The following is a 17,806-nucleotide window of genomic DNA, read 5'->3' as shown; positions in this document are numbered from 1 at the left end:
TTCTTCTAGCCCATATCGCTCTCGTTTTTCTTACGCTGGTTGGGTGTTGCTATCGTATAGTGGTTCATTTCGGATATATCCTCGGATACTGTGAAAGTGTAGAAGATGGTAGAGGTCACACAATAAAAACCTTCACATACATTGTAGTCAATCTAAACAGCTATGTATAGTAAATGGAATTAATCATTATATAGTAATAACGAGATGAGATAGCATATTTGGGCAAAGTATACAAACGTAGAGGATCAAGTAGAAGAGTGGAATATCGATTCTCTTCTCAAGTTTACAGAAAGAGAAACTATAAATATAGGCTTAAGATGTTACATGACACCCAGATCACGTTTTCCACGCACAATACCAAGTATGACTTTACATCTGTTTTGCTTTTTGGTCTGCAGATCATTTCGCCAGATTATTTCGCGTATTTTATTCTAATCGCTTGGGTAATTCAATAGGGTTTGTAGAAAAGATCCCAGGTGGTGATATCATGCAAATTACTGTTTTTTTTTTCAAGATTGGAGTGGGGATTTGGACCGGGACAACATACTTTTCTCTATATTACTGAATTGGGGAGGGCTTTGGAAAGTCATCCTTTTAGTATTGCGGGGTGGAGAAAAGAGGGGATATGGCAATCGTATGTCTCTTCTAGTCTCTCAGCTTCTGATGTTTTTCTAGGAGGAAAAGGAGCTAATAGAAGAGTATCAATTGTGACGGAATGGGGAGGACAAGATATAGCAAAGCAATCACAAGACTACTCGCAAACTCGCGCATCCATTCAATTCCTCGTTCGTTCACATAGAGGCATGACGTCTGCTCTTCGCAAACTTCTATTAACCTAGCGATCTAATGCGGGCATGAAAACTTCCATCTATAGCGGAGGTCTTGGTGCGGGTCATCGAGAAACTGTTCAGCTGTCGTTGGTTGCGGATACGATTCTTTGTATTGTGGGTAGAATCGGTTTTACTAATGCTCTTGGCTTTATCCAAGAATACAGCAACGGGAACTTTGGGAATGGAAGAGAAGGAAGCGAGAGTTTAGAGAGATTAAAGAGTGAGATTGTGAGGAAGGCGAAATGTTTTATACTCGCTTGGTCTGCTTGAGAGATGGCTCTTATCGAGCATGTTCAGGAGAAGTTTCGGGGGGGGGGGGATGTTAATGGCGTCTTGGGTGTTGTGGAATTACATTTTTGGTGTACGGGATTGAGACAGAATGGGGAGTCAATTGGTGTGGAGGAAATAGCAAGGAGATTTCGAGGTCAGATACATCGGGAGTGAAAATGGGGAATATGGATATAGCAGGTGTGATAGGGGATATGGTGGAAAAATAACAGCAGACAGCTGTGCTGGTGTGTGGGCCTGGTGGTATGGCGGATGAGGCGAGAAGGGAAGTTGTGGGGGGTGTGGCGAGGGGGTTTGGGGTTGATTTGCTGGAGGAGAAGCTTGTTTGGTAAGGGTAGGGGTAGGGGTTGGGGTTGGGGTTGGGGTTCTGTTTTTTTCTTTTTGAAGGTTGTGGGATTAGATGATGGAGGGTTTTTCCTACTTCTTTAGAGTACTTTAATGTTTGGAGAGGAATTGTATGGCGAGATTGAGTTTAGAAGGGTTTGTGGATGTGATGATGACTTGGATTATGTTTTGTTGAAACACTCGACTATCTTAAGCGTAATCTAGTCCGATGATAAACACGGCCCGAATTGCCCGAATTAAACAGATTAATTTTTCGTCATCAAGTCCTCGCATTTTTCAAAACTCTTCTCGTCCCTTTTCCGCATCATTTCAGAAGCGAAGTCGTGCTGCGGACCCCTGAACCCGCTTCTTGGCTTCCTTCCACATTCGGTTATCTTGCTATAATGTGCTCAAAAACGCTCGTACTGGCTCATGTTCAATTTGGGCTCCTGCATTTTATTCAAATACCTGCATGCTAGTTGATTACCATGTGAAAAATGGAATTATGAGATTTCAACTAAAGATATAATCTTGTAGAATAATACATAAATATTCCAGAGAACCGACGGAAAAATACAAGAAAGTCAAACATACCAATCATGGCCGAAACCTCCGAATTAGCAAAGGGCTACACCCTCGTCAACGACACCCAATTTAAAGCAGGCTTATATCTCCTCCAAAAACTCGCCCTCACTAATACCCCCAACACACAAATCCTAGATATCGGGTGCGGACCCGGTAATCTCACCGCGCATATATCCTCGCTGCTCCCCTCGGCAAAAGTAATCGGTATCGATCCCAGTTCTTCCCGTATCGGGCTCGCTCTCTCGACTTACAAAAATCATCCGAGTCTCTCTTTCTACGAAGGCATCGCGGAAGATCTCGCACGATTCGGAAATGAGAGTTTCGATGCGGTGTTTATGAATAGTACGTTTCATTGGGTTGTAGAGCAGCAGGAGGCGCTGAGGGAATGCTTTCGGGTGTTGAAGAGAGGGGGGAAGTTGGGGGTTTCGGGGGGCTCGGGGGATTTCGAGGCGGTTCATGAGAGGATCAAGAGGGAGGTTTTGGGGAGGGAACCCTATGTGAAGTTTGTGGGGGAGAGGGAGAGTGCGCCGAGGTTTGTGAAGAGGATGGAGATGGAAGAGATGTTGGGGAACGCGGGGTTTGAGAGCTGGGATGTGGGGGTGAATAAAATTGTCAAAGAGGCGAGGGATGGGGAGGAGATGCTGAGGTGGTTGGATGCTAGTTCGTCGGGAAAGACTTATGGTGGGATTCCGGAGGAAATGAGGGAGAGTGCGAGGAGGGAAATGTTGAAGGAGTGGGAGGGGGTTACGGGAGTGCATGGAATTAGGATGGAGATGGAGTTGTTGGTTACGGTTGCTGTTAAGGGGGAGCCAAGAGAAGGGTTTGTCGCTTCTTGATCGTGGGATTTGCGAATTCTAGGGGGTTTTTTTTTTTGGATATACACTTGAATATTAACATTAACCTTGACATATAATGTGGTATTTATCACATAACGTGCGCACGAGTATAGGTATTCTACGATTCAGTATCAGAGACCTGTAAAATATACTCATGAATCGATCTAATGTATCCACAAAACCACTTCATCAAGTAAAAACTATTCTTTGAAACAGATTCGCACGTGTAACTTTCACTGAGCAGGAAAGAGCATCCCGAACTTGAAATCTCCGCATACTTTCTTACAAGCAGATCTTTCCTCTCCGATTTTCCATTTCCCATAAAATAGAATATACATGTACGTATACGTATACCCCTAACGCAATATGTGCTATGCTGCATACATCGTAGCAACTTCCATGCGTGGCTTCAGTACTTACAGGGAATAGAGGCATTTGGAGCATATAATCTTCGACCCGCAGATAATCATCGATATTACAGGAGCTTTTGAAGGAAGACTGATTGCCGAGTCTTCAGCAACACAGATACTGTTTAACCGACGAGCCGAGCTGCAGGTGAGCACGCCCCTGATGTTAGTAAATAGATCAAATGTGCTCATGTGGAGAAGGGATGTTGGTTGTGAGAGAGATATGGGGAGATGGATGATGGATGATGTATGGAAAGAAGGGTTGTGTATATATGGGTTTTGTGGTTTTGTTTTCTTCGTGCGGGATTTTGGATTTTTCGGTTCAATTTTCTGGAATAGATATCTTGCTTAGATATATACTCTTGTATGTTCTGCAATTCTATCTTAGCATCGCATCACATCATATCATATTGCATTACATTACATCTCGATTATATGACACCATGCAACAGCGAGTTTCCATTCTCGGCGCCGGTCCCGCCGGCCTCGCACTCGCAGCCGATCTCTCCCACAACGGCACAAATGTCCTGATATATTCTCATCCGTTGCATAGCTCACACTCCTCTTCCATCCTCTGCAATGGCAAACTCGAGCTCTATTCTCACACATCTATTGATTCTGCAAATCCCAAACTCACATATGATATCCACGATGCGGTTTCGTTTTCGAAGTTTCTAATTCTGACGGTTCCTTCTACGGGCCAGGAAACAATCGTGAATGAATTGCGCACTTTTGAGTTGGAGGCTCATACGATTATCGCTATTCCGGGGAATTTGTTCTCGCTTGTTTTCCGGGAGGCGATTGGGGATATGAAGGTGAAGTGTGTGTTGGAGACGAATTTATCGCCTTATTCGTGTAGGATAAGTGGAGGGAAGTTGTCTGTGTCGGGGAGGAAGAGCCGATTTTCTATTGCGGCGTTGGGGAGGATAGATGGGGGGTTGAGGGAGGAGATTAGGGGGATTTTCCCGATGGAGTTATGTTGGTGTGAGAATGTGGTGGAGGTTTGTTTGGGGAATATCAATGGCGTGTTTCATCCGGTTATGATGTTGATGAATGCTGGCCGGTGAGTTTGTTGTTCTTTTCTAACATGCTTTTGTGTAGTATGAATGTGAGGAGGCTAGAAAAAAGAACTAAAACTACCTAGCATTGAAAGTCCTGGATCCTTCTTTCTTTATAAAGAAGGACTTACACGCTCAGTAGCCAATGTTATTCAAGCAATTGATGCTGTGCGTCTTCAGATTGGGAGTGAGTTAGGATTTAAACTCGATTCTGTCCTGGACGTTTCGAATAAATGCTATGATCAGCATTTTACAGATTTAGTTGAGCTGGCGAGAAAATCGGAACCGCATAATGGACTGCAAGCGCCGAGTGAAATGGAGAATAGGTTTATTGCGGAGGATGTGCCGGATTTGCTGGTGCCGTGGTTGGTGCTGGCGGAGGGGCTGGGGGTCAAGGCGGAGAAGGTTAGAGCGGTGGTGGAGTTGGCGGGGATGGTGGTGGGGAGGGATTATTTTGAGGAGGGGAGGGGATTAAGGAGGTTGGGGTTGCTGGGTTTGGGGAGGGGGGAATTGGTGAAGAGGTTTGGGAGGGTTGGATGATGGGAATCATGAATCATGACATGCAGGCATGTGGTGACTGTGAAATACACTTGTATGTTGATGAATTGAATGAGATGGCAGCGACTTTGACTGTTATGGAATGTTTGATAGAAAGAGAAAATGAGAGATAGGTATAACATTGCGCGATTATGAGATACATTGACACTTATCAAATACTGAGAATCGTTTGCTTTCTGGATGCCACTTGACTGTTGTTTTTTCAGAACGCATAGCTTGAACATTTGAGATACCTTCACTTCAATATGGAACGAACCAAAGAAGAACTTCCGCCCAATAACAGAACAAAAATGTAAATATTGTACAGTGATACCAAAAGGAAAAAGATAAAAAGCGTCGAAGTGCATAAAGAAGTTATCCTGGGTGTGTGTTGGGAAGGATTGGACTTTGAATATTATTAGTACGTTCTTATGAGTATATAGTGTTCAACCTTATTACACTCCACAACAATCACTGAATCATTCATGGCTCAGTGGTATCCCGACCTGATCGAGTTCACTCGATTATCACTCTCGGTCGTCTAGTTGGTTTATGACGTCAGACTGTAATTGTTCATTGTAATCTGGATGTCGCGTGTTCGACTCACGCCTGAGAGACTTTCTTTTTGCATTTTTTCCTGTTTTGGATTTGGATGGTGTTGTTACAGCATTCTTCGTTTTTAGGTGAGATGGTTGGTGGTGGGGTGGGGTATTTTTGGGTATGGTGCGATAACATGGGTCACGTGTTGATAAGATAATGCTCTCGAATAGGTATGATCCTACTCGCGGGTACTCGCGGGTACTCTTGGTCAATCATCTTGATTTTATCGTATATTGACTATTAACGATTAACTACACTCACCTCGAACTAGCCATATCTCCGACAACGCTAGCAATATTTTGCGATCTATGTGCAAGAGCTAAATACAATAAGAGCTTGAATACTAATAAGCCGCTAGCGTGGTGGTGTGTATTGAAATGATTCCACATTCTCCCAAAGAGGTTGGAGCATTGTAGATCATCCGACCTTCACCCGTGTATGAGTCGCACTCATTTCAAGGGCGCGGGGAAATTGAAATAATTTTTTTGTTTCCTCTTTCATCTCCAACCCCGCCATCCCCTCCAATTATACATCGAAAATTCGAACAATTCTCGAGTTGTGCTTCATCGCACAACAGGCAGAGACAGGATGGAATACCTTAAGTTGCCTGGAGATTCTTGCTTCACTCCAGCTGAGGCGACGAAGCTCGCGGCCAGAATCAATGATCTCCATCAAGTGAAGGTAGAACTTACGGGTGTTTGGATTCACTATGCACATTTGAGACACGCGGATCCAGAAACCGAGGCCAAGATTACGCAATTACTTCCAGTCTCAGGAGTGGATTTGGAGGCTAAATTGGGAAGCAAGATTTATTGTAAGTCTTCACTTGTTCATTGCCCGACACAATTCTGGGCATTGAAAAGTGGTTGTCGAGGGCTTCAATGCGCGCACACAATGTCCCTTCGTTACCTTTGACATACTGCAGTGCAGTGTAGACAATACTAACTCCTCAATCTACCAGACGTTACTCCAAGAAATCTTTCCCCATGGAGTTCCAAGGCTACAAACATCGCACATGTCTGCGGTCTCGAATCCCAAGTTCAAAGAATTGAAAGAGGTCGGGCTATATTGATTAAATTCGCGGATCCATCTGAGGCAGAGGTGAGCACCAGTCATTTCATCTCAGTACACATTCCCTGATGTGGAGATTTATTTGGAGATTCAATTCTATCTGGATGCTCAAACCAATTACTGACTTCCTGATTCTCAAGAGGGAGGATTTGCCATTCAAAGACATCCTTTACGATCGCATGACCGAGAACATGAGTGCCGAGGAACCAGATGTGCACAAGATCTTCGAAGAAGGAGAGCCAATTCCCTTGGAAGTCATTGATCTTTGGGTAGAGGGCTCAACACCAATCGAAGTCTTGAAAGCATACAACGTGAAGCGTGGTCTCGCTCTAGACACCCCAGAAATGGAATACCTTGTCGAAAAATACACCCAACATGGCAGATCGCCCACCGATGTCGAATTGTTCATGTTTGCGCAGGTCAACTCTGAGCATTGTAGACATAAGCAATTCAATGCGAACTGGACAATCGATGGCATGGGTATGGATATGAGTCTGTTTGGAATGATTCGAAACACCCACAAGAAAAATCCAAAGTTCACCGTGTCAGCTTATAGTGACAATGCTGCCGTCTTACAAGGAGAGATGGCCAGTCACTGGGCCCCCGAATACTCTACTGGTAGTTGGAAACAGACCCCCGAGGTTGTGCATATCCTAGCGAAGGTGGAGACTCATAACCACCCCACAGCAATCTCACCTTTCCCAGGAGCAGCGACTGGTTCGGGTGGAGAAATCAGAGATGAAGGTGCCGTGGGTAGAGGATCCAGCCCCAAAGCTGGTCTTTGTGGATTCTGGGTTTCAGACCTTTTGATTCCAGGACACAAGCAACCATGGGAAATGGATGTTGGCAAGCCAGCACATTATGCTAGTAGTTTGGACATTATGTTAGAGGCACCAATTGGTAGTGCCAGATTCAACAACGAGTTTGGCAGACCATGTCTTGCTGGAACCTTCCGTACTCTCCTTACAGATGCAGATGCCTCAACAGACGAGGTCCGTGGATACCATAAACCTATCATGATCGCCGGTGGACTCGGTACTGTCAGACCAGGACATGCCATCAAGAATGGTAATGATGTCAAACCAGAAGCTCATGTAATTGTTCTTGGTGGCCCAGCAATGCTGATTGGTCTTGGTGGAGGTGCAGCCTCAAGTAATACATCTGCTGGAGAAAGCTCAGTTGAGCTTGACTTTGACAGTGTTCAACGAGGAAATCCCGAAATGGAAAGAAGAGCTCAGATGGTTATTGATCACTGCAGAGCCTTGAAGGATGAGAATCCTATCGCGTTCATCCATGATGTAGGAGCCGGTGGATTATCCAATGCTTTACCGGAGCTTGTTAACGATGCCGGATATGGTGGTAAATTCGAACTTAGAAATGTCGAGAGTGCGGATGGAAGTATGAGTCCTTTACAAATCTGGTGTTGCGAAGCTCAAGAGCGTTACGTCTTGATTGTCAACAAGGAAGACCTTGGTAGATTTACCAGCATTGCCAGTAAGTTTCGTCTCAATCGGTGGTAAGCTTCATACTAATCATTTACAGAACGTGAACGATGTGGCTTCTCCAATGTCGGAACCGTTGTTCCCAAGGACAAAGATGGTGTTGTCAAACTTGTGGTAACTGATCGGGACTCTACAGAGCACCCTACACCCATTGATCTCCCTATGTCTACCTTGTTCCCCAAGGACAGAAAATTGGAAAGAATCGTGCAGTCCAGGAAACCACAGCTTCTCCCATTCAACGCGGAGAAATCTCTCAAAGAAGCATACCCCCAAATTCCCGACCACGATCTCTTAAGAATGGCTATCGAGCGTGTCCTTTCTCTTCCGTCTGTTGGCTCCAAATCTTTCCTCATTACTATCGGTGATCGTTCCGTTGGAGGTTTGACCGTTCGTGATCAAATGGTCGGACCATGGCAAACCCCTGTCGCAGATGTAGCTGTTACAGCTAGTGCTCTTAACATTGGCGGCAAATTGAAGACTGGTGAGGCTATGGCTATGGGTGAAAAGCCTACATTGGCTTTGATCTCGGCTGCAGCTTCGGCTAGAATGGCTGTTGCCGAAAGTTTAATGAACATTGGTGCAGCACACCTTCTCGGCAACTTGCCTCGTATTCGTTTGTCCGCAAACTGGATGGCTGCAGTAAACCAACCTGGTGAAGGTGCAGCTTTGTATGAGGCAGTTCAAGCAATCGGAATGGATCTCTGCCCTAAGTTGGGAGTCAGTATCCCTGTCGGCAAAGACTCAACATCGATGAAAGCTTCATGGAAAGATCAGAAGAGTGGAGATTCTAAAACAGTCACAGCTCCTATGACTGTGGTTATCTCAGCCTTTGCACCGGTCGCAAACGTCCGTAGCACCTGGACACCCGCACTCCGAAGACTTGAAGATGTCGGAGAGACTACATTGATGTATGTTGATCTTGCTCAAGGTCACAAGGCTATGGGTGGATCAGCTCTTGCGCAATCTTTTGGTCAAGTTGGAAATGAAGCACCAGATGTCAGAGATGCAGATCTCATTATTGACTACTTTGATGCTTTGCAACAATTACACGAGTCAGGAGTTGTGTTGGCCTATCATGATATCTCAGATGGTGGTTTATTGACTACCATCGCCGAGATGATGTTTGCTGGACGATGTGGCGCTGAGATTATGCTTGATGGAGTTTCTAAGAGTGCATCCCCATCTCACGTCATCGAAGCTTTGTTCAACGAAGAACTCGGTGCCGTTTTCCAAGTTCGAAAATCGGATGAGGTCAACTTTATGAGATGTTTTGCTACCTGTGGTCCTCCCCCAGGACTCATCAGAAAGATCGGACGAGTACCAGCTGCATCGAAACAGCAACTCGCCATTCGCTACGGACAGAAGCCAATCTTGCATATGTCAAGATCTGAGCTTCAACAACAATGGGCCAAGACATCCTACCAGATGCAACGTATCAGAGACAATGTTGATTGTGCTGACGTTGAGTTTGAAAACATTAAGGATGATCGCGATCCTGGTCTCCACTACACCCTTACTTATGAACCTAAGGAGAACATTCTCCCATTGACAGCATCAATCACATCCACCTTCGCTAAGGCACCTCGCGTAGCTATTCTCCGCGAACAAGGAGTTAACGGTCATGCCGAAATGGCATTTGCTTTCAAAGCTGCAGGTTTTGATGCTATTGATGTACACATGACTGACATCATTTCTGGACACTATTCTCTCGCTAACTTTGTTGGTATTGCTGCTTGTGGTGGTTTCTCTTATGGTGACGTCATGGGTGCTGGTCGTGGATGGGCAAATTCCATCCTTATGCATGAACAAAAAGCTCGACCAGAGTTTGAGAACTTCTTCAAGCGCCCTGATACCTTTGCATTGGGTGTCTGCAATGGATGCCAAATGCTTAGTCGTATATCTGAACTTATTCCTGGTACTTCTCATTGGCCTGTCTTCACCGATAACCAATCTCAACAATTCGAAGGCAGAGTCAGCATGGTAAAGATCCAAGACAATGCCAAGAAACCATCCGTTTTCCTCCACGGTATGAATGGTAGTTCCTTACCTATCGTCGTTTCACATGGTGAAGGTCGGGCTTCATTTAAGAATGATACAGACTTGGGAGCCTTGAACTCTGATAATCTCATCCCAATCAGATACACAGACAACTTTGGCAAGCCAACAATGAGATACCCATACAATCCAAACGGAAGTCCTGAGGGTATTGCAGCCGTGAGAAGTTTGGATGGAAGAGTTTTGGCTATGATGCCTCATCCAGAGAGAACTATCATGGCAGATGTCGGTAGTTACGTGCCAAAGGAGAGTGCAGAGGAGTGGGGAGAATTCGGTCCTTGGGTTAGAATGTTCAAGAGTGCTAGAAGATGGGTGGGCTGATTGGATTGTTGCGATATGAGATGATATGAATGGGATATATGGAGAAAAAATGGCTAGAATTGGGTTAAGATATCATTGCATGCATGCTTGCATTATTAGTGTCGATGGAGTTTAGGGGTGGATCTTGAAATAAATAGATGGCTATCACGCGAATATTGAAAAAATTGGGTTCTCTTTTTGCATATTTTTGATGTATCGAAATTCGATGTGAGATCTGAAGTATGTCTAAGATAATTGCAACTATTTGCCGAGAACAGCCTATTCCGGGGCTTTCTGGACGAGGGAACCATCATCCGATGCCTTTTATCCTTATTTGAATGCATCGCATTGCCATATCTTCTCTTTTAATACCCTAGATTGGAGTGAGAATGCGATTCCCATGCCTGGTATTCGAATCAATCGTGGGTACATACTGTGGCGTGTTATAGGGGCGAGAATAGCCACGGCATTGCGCCTTCTTGCCAACAATCATCTGGCGTTCTAATAATCGCTATGCTCGCTTTGTTAAGGCTAATTGTGAATTGTATTATTTTCCAGCCATGTTGACAACTTTAAAGGGCGGGCTATTTGCTAATTATAGAGCTGAGAGCTACGAGGGATATACATAAAAATAAGATGGCGTGATGTATGTGTTAGAGCATTAGATTCGTGAGAGGGTTCTGTGAGTGAGGGATCTGAAATTTTCCTTCGTGGGTTTTGTCTTTGGTGGTAATTGGGGAGGCTCAGTCGCTAAGATCTTGAGATCTAGAGTCGTATATAATGGTGCTGTGTGGGATATTAGACGTGTTAGGGAGGCTGTCGTGGAGAGCTAAATGCTGACTCCCAATGCAAATGATACTCGCATCGGGGATATGGAGGGTTGATTCGCTCGATAATCCCTGGAGTACAAATTCCCCCTCGTGCCCAAGCCAAAAGAATCCTAGCCGGCATTTTGAGCTCTGAGACGCTTGATAACTGATTCATCCATATTATGTTGATGTTCGAGGTGAGCAATTTTTTGTTGAAGCTCTGCTATCTTTGCATCTTTGGTTTTAAGAGCTACGCGTGTGATGTCCCGACCTTTCACAATACCGGATATTTTAAGTGCATGCCTGGCTAACATTTGACGTAGTTGAGCGGAGACACCATCGTCGATATTTTGATCCTTGAGGAGATTCACAATGTCTTCCGTCATGTCGTAATTTTGCGGCGAATCCCCTGTGCCACTTTTTGATGGAGAAGCCATGAACTTGGGAGGTGGACCCATTGTAGCATCCTTGAATCTCATGGGAGAAGGTGTTTCCGCGGGACTAAATAAAACGGATCGTTCATTCCCATCCCACATCCCACCATTTATTCTCTTGCGGCTTGTAGAAGGGGTGCCAAAAATGTCTTCGTCCCTTGTACCTTTTGTCGTAGGCGTAGGATACATGTTGGCACCGTTACTTTCTCCTTCTCCCCGCTTTCTTTTGCTTCCGGGTGTCACTGTCTTAGCATCCATCGCCCCCTTTCTTGGAGTCTCTGGAAAGCTTCCAGGATCCGTTCTCTCGACAGTCTTAACCACTTTCTCCTCATCCTCTCGAGTTAAAGGCCATACCCCAAACTCATCATCTTCCTTCTTCGCAATATCTTCAAGCCATTTATTACTAGCGATCGCATGCCCTTCTAACGTCCTTTTATCCTTCGATGGAGTCACTGGTGAGCGCGATTCAGGCGTATGAGGCTCCGTTCTTGTATTGTTCAGGACTGCACCCATCTCTCTTACTTTAGCTTTATCGTCCCATAGAAAGAATCCGCAGCTAGACTCTTTCGGTTCTTGACATGTGTAGAACCATCGACCTTTATTTGCTCCGTCTTTCTTGACTTGGAATCTTACGGCCGGTAGTCTGGGGTTGCAATTACCTGTCGCGATATTAGCTTAATGATAAATGGACATGTCACTTCGGGGTAACTTGCACTGCCAGTTGCCATCGGAAAAGAGTCCATTCAGAGCGACCTTTGTTGGTGATGCTTTGGATGGTGATGGTCTGGATGGTGCTCTAGACGGTGTTGATTTAAATCGTGGTGGGTTAGATGGTGTCGCTTTGGATGGTGATGCTTTGGATGATCCCGCGCCATTGCGCTTTTGAGGTGTGTTGAATACACTGTACATTGCTTATTAGTGTGGTATGGAATCAGGTGTAGCAAGTCGTTCAAAGTATCATCTTCATTTCAAGAACTGGTAGTGATGAAACACTCCCCCTCTTGTTGACATGGTCACCACCGCAACCATTGGAGGGACGAATAACTTTATCCGTTATCTTATCGGAGAACTCGATCTCGAAACTGCTTTGATGAATATCGGATTCCGGATAAAGTCAAGTGCCGACATCTAAAATAAGGCTATTATGTCATCAATTATGGGCTTCATTAGTTATCTCCAAATTAATTATTGTTGAGTCTGTTTATTTGAACTTTGCGCGTCTAATTTAATTCTTTCCAGCTGTCATCGTGAAACTTCTTTTCTGTTTCTATGGACTTTGTATTATAGAATATATTCACATCTGCCATTGCTGGCTTCGAATTGTCATAACTACCACTGCCAAAATGGGTCTCGTTTCATTCATCACTGGCTATATAGCCCCTATGTTTATCATAATATCTCCCATAACGTCGTATGCGGATCAGACATACTCGATACATAGGAACAAGTCTAGTGCAGGATTTTCTTTGGATATTCCTTTGATCATGCTTGTAGCATCATTTTTGAGGTACGCTGTCCTGTAATGAGCGTTGGAAGACTGATGCTAATCCTCATTGTAGAGTTTTCTATTACCCTGGAGCACATTTCGATACCTCCTTATTGATACAGTCGTTCATTATGATTGCGATGCAAACCATGTTATTGAAGGTTGCGCTCGATCATCGGCCATCACCATCGTCGAAAGGGGGAGATGCGGCTATACCATTTGCCGGGCACAGAGAAGGGGATGGAGCGTCAAGACCATATAACTTCTGGCAATGGCGTTCCCCAAAACCGTACGCCTTGATCCACTGTGTCGCTTGCCAGATGATTACATGATGCTAATGAAAAACTCGCAGTTACTGGCAATTCCTCCTTTACCTATTCATAACTCTCATCGCATGCGAGCTCATTCTCTCTCCAGCTCCATGGTTCTATTCCGTCTACTCTGACGCAATCGGCTACATTGGACTTGGTGTAGAAGCAACCCTCCCAATTCCTCAAATCATTGCAAATTACAAATCTCGATCCTGCAAAGGTTTCCGTTTTTCAGTCATGGCCAGCTGGATTGCCGGTGATGTAATGAAGATGTTTTGGTTCTTTACTGCCACAAGTGCTATACCGTGGGCTTTCAAACTCTGCGGAATGTTCCAGATGTGCTGCGATTTGTTCTTGGGCTTGCAATTCTGGATGTATGGAGACGGTGATGGAAAGAAGAAGAATGACGACTTCAGAGCTCCAATTGGGGAGAAAGATGCGCGATTCTCATGAGATGAAAGAGCCACGGATTGAAAATAGGAGGGAAGCCGAACCAAATTTATTGATATGTGTTGATGGACAAGCGAGACGAACGAATGAAATTAGAGACGAAAATGATGGGAAATATGAGTTAGAATACATAATGAAGTTGTAGGATTTCTAATCTCATTAGAGAAATGTTAATGGTACATAGAAATTTAATCAAAACCCTTTGTTTATGGGCACCTTCTGAAATTAATTCGGACCCCTAATTCTCTTGAAATCACAAGAGCTTCATTCTGGACTTGTCATGAGAAGTAGTTTCCATGTTGGTGACATGATTGACTCTCGAGAGCCCGCCAGCGTGTATCAAAAAAAACCTGCCAAGTGAGAGAGGTCATCGAGAACCTAGGTAAACTTTCACCCTGGGAACACTATTCCGCTTGGCACAAATGCTTCGGTTCACTTCTTGGAAGCTAGACACGTATTGAGCTAGTACACGGGGGTGCTCGAATATTTTCGTTTAATACACATTCTAGTTCCATTTCACTTACTGGAGTTTTTACTTTAAAATAGATAAAAATAGAGGGAAAAGTTTCAATCGTCAACTTCATGTTCGAAGCTATGTCCACTAGGTTGCTGATCGTTCTGATATCAAAAGAGCAAATGAGAATTCTACCATATAAATTCATCAAATGTTTCTTTATCGATGTAGTTCAGTAATTACTTTCATATCTCAGACAGATGCTTCGAAAGGCCCATAATAAAACCAAGCAATAAACAATCTACGTTGGTTAATCTTCTTCATTATAAGATGGGATATCTCTTAACAGTTTCACAAAAAAACTTGGACGAAGCTGGTTTCTGTCCACTCGAGTTTCCTGCAATTTTTTATTTTTGTTGGGCCACTGCGTTATATATTGATGCGACGGCCTTCAAAAATCAGAGCAGTACTCGTCGATTATGATTTTGAAGATATGACTCCGTCACTAGCTCTTTCAAAAAATCTTCAGTTTTTATTATTCACAACCGATTTTTACATAATTTGTAAAGGAGAATTAAGAGATCTGTTCCCAAAATTATGATCTCCTTTGCTTCGACTCGTTTATTGACAGATAATAATCAGTGTATTGCTATATTGATGACTTGAAGCGAGGGACTGGATATCTGAAAACGGTTGGAATTGAATCGTCTTGTTCAACTTCTCGCAAAACTACATGGCCACTCAATCTTGCTTTCTCTATGCTCTCAGCTACTTGTTCATTTATTACTTGTCAAACATCCATTTGCTATCACTATCATCTTCACTTCTATCCTCATTTTCGTTTCGCGGGTTCAGTCACACAATTTTATTGCACCCACAGAACAATTGTCAGCGTCTCTTAAGCCCACTCATATAGCTCAAGTATTCATATTGTCTTGCACTCATATTTCTAAGCACTCGTGCCATTTGCTACATTCTCTGTTCTTAGTTCTAAATCAAATTCGGAGTAGTTTGTGAACTATTCATTTGATGTACGTCAAATTCACCTTCTACTCGCTAGCATTCACGAATATTCTTAATCGCAATATGAATAGCAAAAAGACTTATTGTTAATCTGTAGCTAAGCGATGTACAAGACAGTACGCCACTTCCCGTTAAAAATGTTAGTGGGAGTGTATTTATATCTTTTTTCCTTTCCAGCGCTGAGATACTGGTCTCCCCGATTCTTGTCGCGTAAGAATTATCTGGGCAAGAAAAGGTCCAAGATAGAGAAAGACAAGAGCAAGAGACTTCAGGAGCTAAAAGTTACATTGGGAATATCGAACCTTCAAATGATTTACAACAAGCCAATGCACGAACCCCTCTGGATATACACAAGGTTAAACAAAACGCAACCATCCAATTGGCGGTCTCAATTACCAAAAGTATAAAAGCATGCTCGTACCCCTCAAAACCTAACCAATCTAACAACATGGATATTCTCTAAATGTAACACATTCAATTCTCTAAAGGCTGAAACTCTCACATTCCATTGGCCACAAAGATTCCCGCCAATAAACCCCCAAGCCTCGTCTGTGCGAGCTCAAATGAGGGGTAAATTTAGCGGGAATGTAACAAAGGAGGGGTAAGCAACATCAGACCATAAAATTCAATAAATGTTGCTGAAGCTCTCTACACAATCGAAATAGCTCTTACTTTTATTCATCGCAACTCCAAAGCCTTAATAAATCTCTATCGTGAAAAATTCGATTAAACCATTGCCAGAAAATGAGAGGCGTAGTAATCAAGGACCGTAATTCCTCCTGGGAAATCTCCAATGATCTGGAGAGACCTGTTCCAGGGAAACATCAGGTTTTGGTGAAATCGCTCATTACGGGTATCAATCCTTTGTAAGTCTTCTATTTCTCATACCATTTTCTCTTCTTCGCCAATCTCCCATCTTACCAATCCTCCTCACGAGCATACCACTAACCCAAAAATAAAGGGACAATATAATGCGACAGACCGGTTCCCTTATCCCTTCCTACCCAATAGTACTCGGTTGTGATGCCTCAGGAGTGGTTGTTGAATTGGGTCCTGGCGTAGAGAAATTCAGAGTTGGAGATGGCATTTTTGGCTGTGCGACGAGAGTTGGGGAGGAGGGCTATGGCACTTTTCAGGAGTTTGTATGTTTGAGGTTTCTCTTACTTTCGGACAGGACGATCTGAATGGTGGGTGAGACGGTTAGTCTGAGAAATGAAGTTGAGTTGGAATGAGGAATGGAGAATGGTGGCTTGAAACGAGAGAGGCTAACTATTATCTTTTTACAATAGCATTTAATGGATGAGAAACTGGCGTTTAAGAGACCAGAAAGAGTTTCAGTTGAAGAAGCTGCGACGATTGGAGTGGGACTCTTGGTGAGCAGATCTTCTCAGTTATCTTGCTATGCAGTTCGTGGATAAGCAATACTGACTGCAATAACCATAGACGGCAGCAATATGTCTAGATGAGGGAAACGATATTATGTATCCTGCCACTCGCGAAAATCAACCAGAATGGTTTATTGTTTTGGGAGGCACGTCGAACGTTGGACAATATGGGATCAAGGTCGGTGTATCTATACTGCAATCTGAACATATTGGCATTGACAAACACCCAGCTTGCAAAATTATGCGGATACCAGGTCCTTGCTTCATGCTCGCAAGCTAATGCTGAGGTGAGCTTCGCAGATAGGGAATGAAGTCAAAATGATATTCGTAAAGTAGCTAACCTATCTTCCACTGCAGCTTGTCACATCTATCGGTGCAGATGCAACATTTGATTACAAACAGTCTATCGAAACTCAATTGTCTGAGATCGAGAAAATTACATCGGGAGAGTTCGCCGGTATATTCGATGCATCGGCTGCCAGTTCCGCAGTAGGCCTAGCTGCTCTGAACACTAAATCAACAGCCACAACACAAAAAACATTCTCCACAACAAATGATTGGTATGTAAAATCTTCGAATCTCTCCATACCTTGAGAAAGAACTACAACTGGATAAATAGGGACGAAATCGACGAACAAAAGGACATCAAAATTTATCATGTCCACCTTGGACAAATGGGCAATTTTGGAGAGCCACTAGGCGATGCAACAAACAGCAGTGTAGAAAAACTAATTCCAAGACTTGAAAGCTTGCTCTGGAAAGGATTATTGGAGCCAAATGAAGGAGAAGTAGTCGCGACCGGGTTTGGAGGGGTAAGTTTTGGCGTTGATCTCTCGACGAAGAATGAGATTGCGGGAAAGAAGATATTGGTTAAGCTGCAAGATCTGTAATTTAGAGGTGTATTCATCAATATGGTAATCTTATGATACCACTTATTGGTCTTTAGGTAGATCCTCTTCGGTAGTGATGACTTATTAGTTTATCTGATATGCAGTATTAAACAGATCGAAGCGCAGTCACGTGATGAAAAGTAAGCGTGGATGTACATCCAGAGCGCGTTT

At 43.8% G+C, this 17,806-nt stretch overlaps 6 protein-coding genes across 6 annotated transcripts; 5 read left to right on the top strand and 1 right to left on the bottom strand.

The window, feature by feature from the left end:
• Positions 1-1,941: 1,941 nt before the first annotated feature.
• BCIN_02g01780 (hypothetical protein) lies at positions 1,942-3,041 on the top strand. Its single transcript, XM_001558891.2, has one exon. It carries the CDS (start codon positions 2,042-2,044, stop codon positions 2,861-2,863), a length of 822 nt encoding a protein of 273 aa, XP_001558941.1. The 5' UTR covers positions 1,942-2,041; the 3' UTR covers positions 2,864-3,041.
• A 539-nt stretch (positions 3,042-3,580) lies between these two features.
• BCIN_02g01770 (hypothetical protein) lies at positions 3,581-5,201 on the top strand. The gene is made up of 2 exons (XM_024691157.1): positions 3,581-4,333; positions 4,415-5,201. The coding sequence occupies exons 1-2, from the start codon at positions 3,714-3,716 to the stop codon at positions 4,866-4,868; spliced, it is 1,074 nt and encodes a 357-aa protein (XP_024546927.1). The 5' UTR covers positions 3,581-3,713; the 3' UTR covers positions 4,869-5,201.
• Positions 5,202-5,952: 751 nt separating this feature from the next.
• On the top strand, positions 5,953-10,596 carry Bcade6. The gene is made up of 4 exons (XM_024691156.1): positions 5,953-6,279; positions 6,427-6,566; positions 6,677-8,030; positions 8,079-10,596. Exons 1-4 carry the CDS (start codon positions 6,054-6,056, stop codon positions 10,412-10,414), a joined length of 4,056 nt encoding a protein of 1,351 aa, XP_024546926.1. The 5' UTR covers positions 5,953-6,053; the 3' UTR covers positions 10,415-10,596.
• Positions 10,597-11,180: 584 nt separating this feature from the next.
• Positions 11,181-12,681, bottom strand: BCIN_02g01750 (hypothetical protein). Its single transcript, XM_024691155.1, has 2 exons — positions 12,350-12,681; positions 11,181-12,295 (listed from the first exon to the last, which is right to left on the bottom strand). Exons 1-2 carry the CDS (start codon positions 12,543-12,545, stop codon positions 11,334-11,336), a joined length of 1,158 nt encoding a protein of 385 aa, XP_024546925.1. The 5' UTR covers positions 12,546-12,681; the 3' UTR covers positions 11,181-11,333.
• A 145-nt stretch (positions 12,682-12,826) lies between these two features.
• BCIN_02g01740 (hypothetical protein) lies at positions 12,827-14,141 on the top strand. Its single transcript, XM_001558895.2, has 3 exons — positions 12,827-13,143; positions 13,196-13,411; positions 13,475-14,141. The coding sequence occupies exons 1-3, from the start codon at positions 12,980-12,982 to the stop codon at positions 13,884-13,886; spliced, it is 792 nt and encodes a 263-aa protein (XP_001558945.1). The 5' UTR covers positions 12,827-12,979; the 3' UTR covers positions 13,887-14,141.
• Positions 14,142-15,955: 1,814 nt separating this feature from the next.
• On the top strand, positions 15,956-17,792 carry BCIN_02g01730 (hypothetical protein). Its single transcript, XM_024691154.1, has 7 exons — positions 15,956-16,226; positions 16,322-16,502; positions 16,650-16,733; positions 16,804-16,923; positions 16,976-17,032; positions 17,103-17,305; positions 17,365-17,792. Exons 1-7 carry the CDS (start codon positions 16,105-16,107, stop codon positions 17,633-17,635), a joined length of 1,038 nt encoding a protein of 345 aa, XP_024546924.1. The 5' UTR covers positions 15,956-16,104; the 3' UTR covers positions 17,636-17,792.
• The last annotated feature ends 14 nt before the right edge of the window (positions 17,793-17,806 follow it).

Source organism: Botrytis cinerea, chromosome 2, assembly GCF_000143535.2.
Source record: "Botrytis cinerea B05.10 chromosome 2, complete sequence".
NCBI classification, from domain to species: Eukaryota; Fungi; Ascomycota; class Leotiomycetes; order Helotiales; family Sclerotiniaceae; genus Botrytis; species Botrytis cinerea.
This window is presented reverse-complemented; position numbering and strand designations above follow the sequence as displayed.

What these genes read in the sequence shown, in the direction of transcription:
- BCIN_02g01780 (XM_001558891.2), top strand. Translation starts at nt 2,042, where the DNA reads ATGGCCGAAACCTCCGAATTAGCAAAGGGCTACACCCTCGTCAACGAC.
- BCIN_02g01770 (XM_024691157.1), top strand. Translation starts at nt 3,714, where the DNA reads ATGCAACAGCGAGTTTCCATTCTCGGCGCCGGTCCCGCCGGCCTCGCA. An exon ending in ATGTTGATGAATGCTGGCCG is followed by an intron (nt 4,334 to 4,414) that starts GTGAGTTTGTTG and finishes AAAACTACCTAG; the next exon opens with CATTGAAAGTCCTGGATCCT.
- Bcade6 (XM_024691156.1), top strand. Translation starts at nt 6,054, where the DNA reads ATGGAATACCTTAAGTTGCCTGGAGATTCTTGCTTCACTCCAGCTGAG. An exon ending in CGGATCCATCTGAGGCAGAG is followed by an intron (nt 6,567 to 6,676) that starts GTGAGCACCAGT and finishes CTGATTCTCAAG; the next exon opens with AGGGAGGATTTGCCATTCAA. An exon ending in TAGATTTACCAGCATTGCCA is followed by an intron (nt 8,031 to 8,078) that starts GTAAGTTTCGTC and finishes AATCATTTACAG; the next exon opens with AACGTGAACGATGTGGCTTC.
- BCIN_02g01750 (XM_024691155.1), bottom strand. Translation starts at nt 12,545, where the DNA reads ATGTACAGTGTATTCAACACACCTCAAAAGCGCAATGGCGCGGGATCA. An exon ending in TTCCGATGGCAACTGGCAGT is followed by an intron (nt 12,296 to 12,349) that starts GCAAGTTACCCC and finishes ATATCGCGACAG; the next exon opens with GTAATTGCAACCCCAGACTA.
- BCIN_02g01740 (XM_001558895.2), top strand. Translation starts at nt 12,980, where the DNA reads ATGGGTCTCGTTTCATTCATCACTGGCTATATAGCCCCTATGTTTATC. An exon ending in CTTGTAGCATCATTTTTGAG is followed by an intron (nt 13,144 to 13,195) that starts GTACGCTGTCCT and finishes TCCTCATTGTAG; the next exon opens with AGTTTTCTATTACCCTGGAG. An exon ending in CAATGGCGTTCCCCAAAACC is followed by an intron (nt 13,412 to 13,474) that starts GTACGCCTTGAT and finishes AAAAACTCGCAG; the next exon opens with TTACTGGCAATTCCTCCTTT.
- BCIN_02g01730 (XM_024691154.1), top strand. Translation starts at nt 16,105, where the DNA reads ATGAGAGGCGTAGTAATCAAGGACCGTAATTCCTCCTGGGAAATCTCC. An exon ending in ATGGCACTTTTCAGGAGTTT is followed by an intron (nt 16,503 to 16,649) that starts GTATGTTTGAGG and finishes TTTTTACAATAG; the next exon opens with CATTTAATGGATGAGAAACT. An exon ending in TTCTCCACAACAAATGATTG is followed by an intron (nt 17,306 to 17,364) that starts GTATGTAAAATC and finishes CTGGATAAATAG; the next exon opens with GGACGAAATCGACGAACAAA.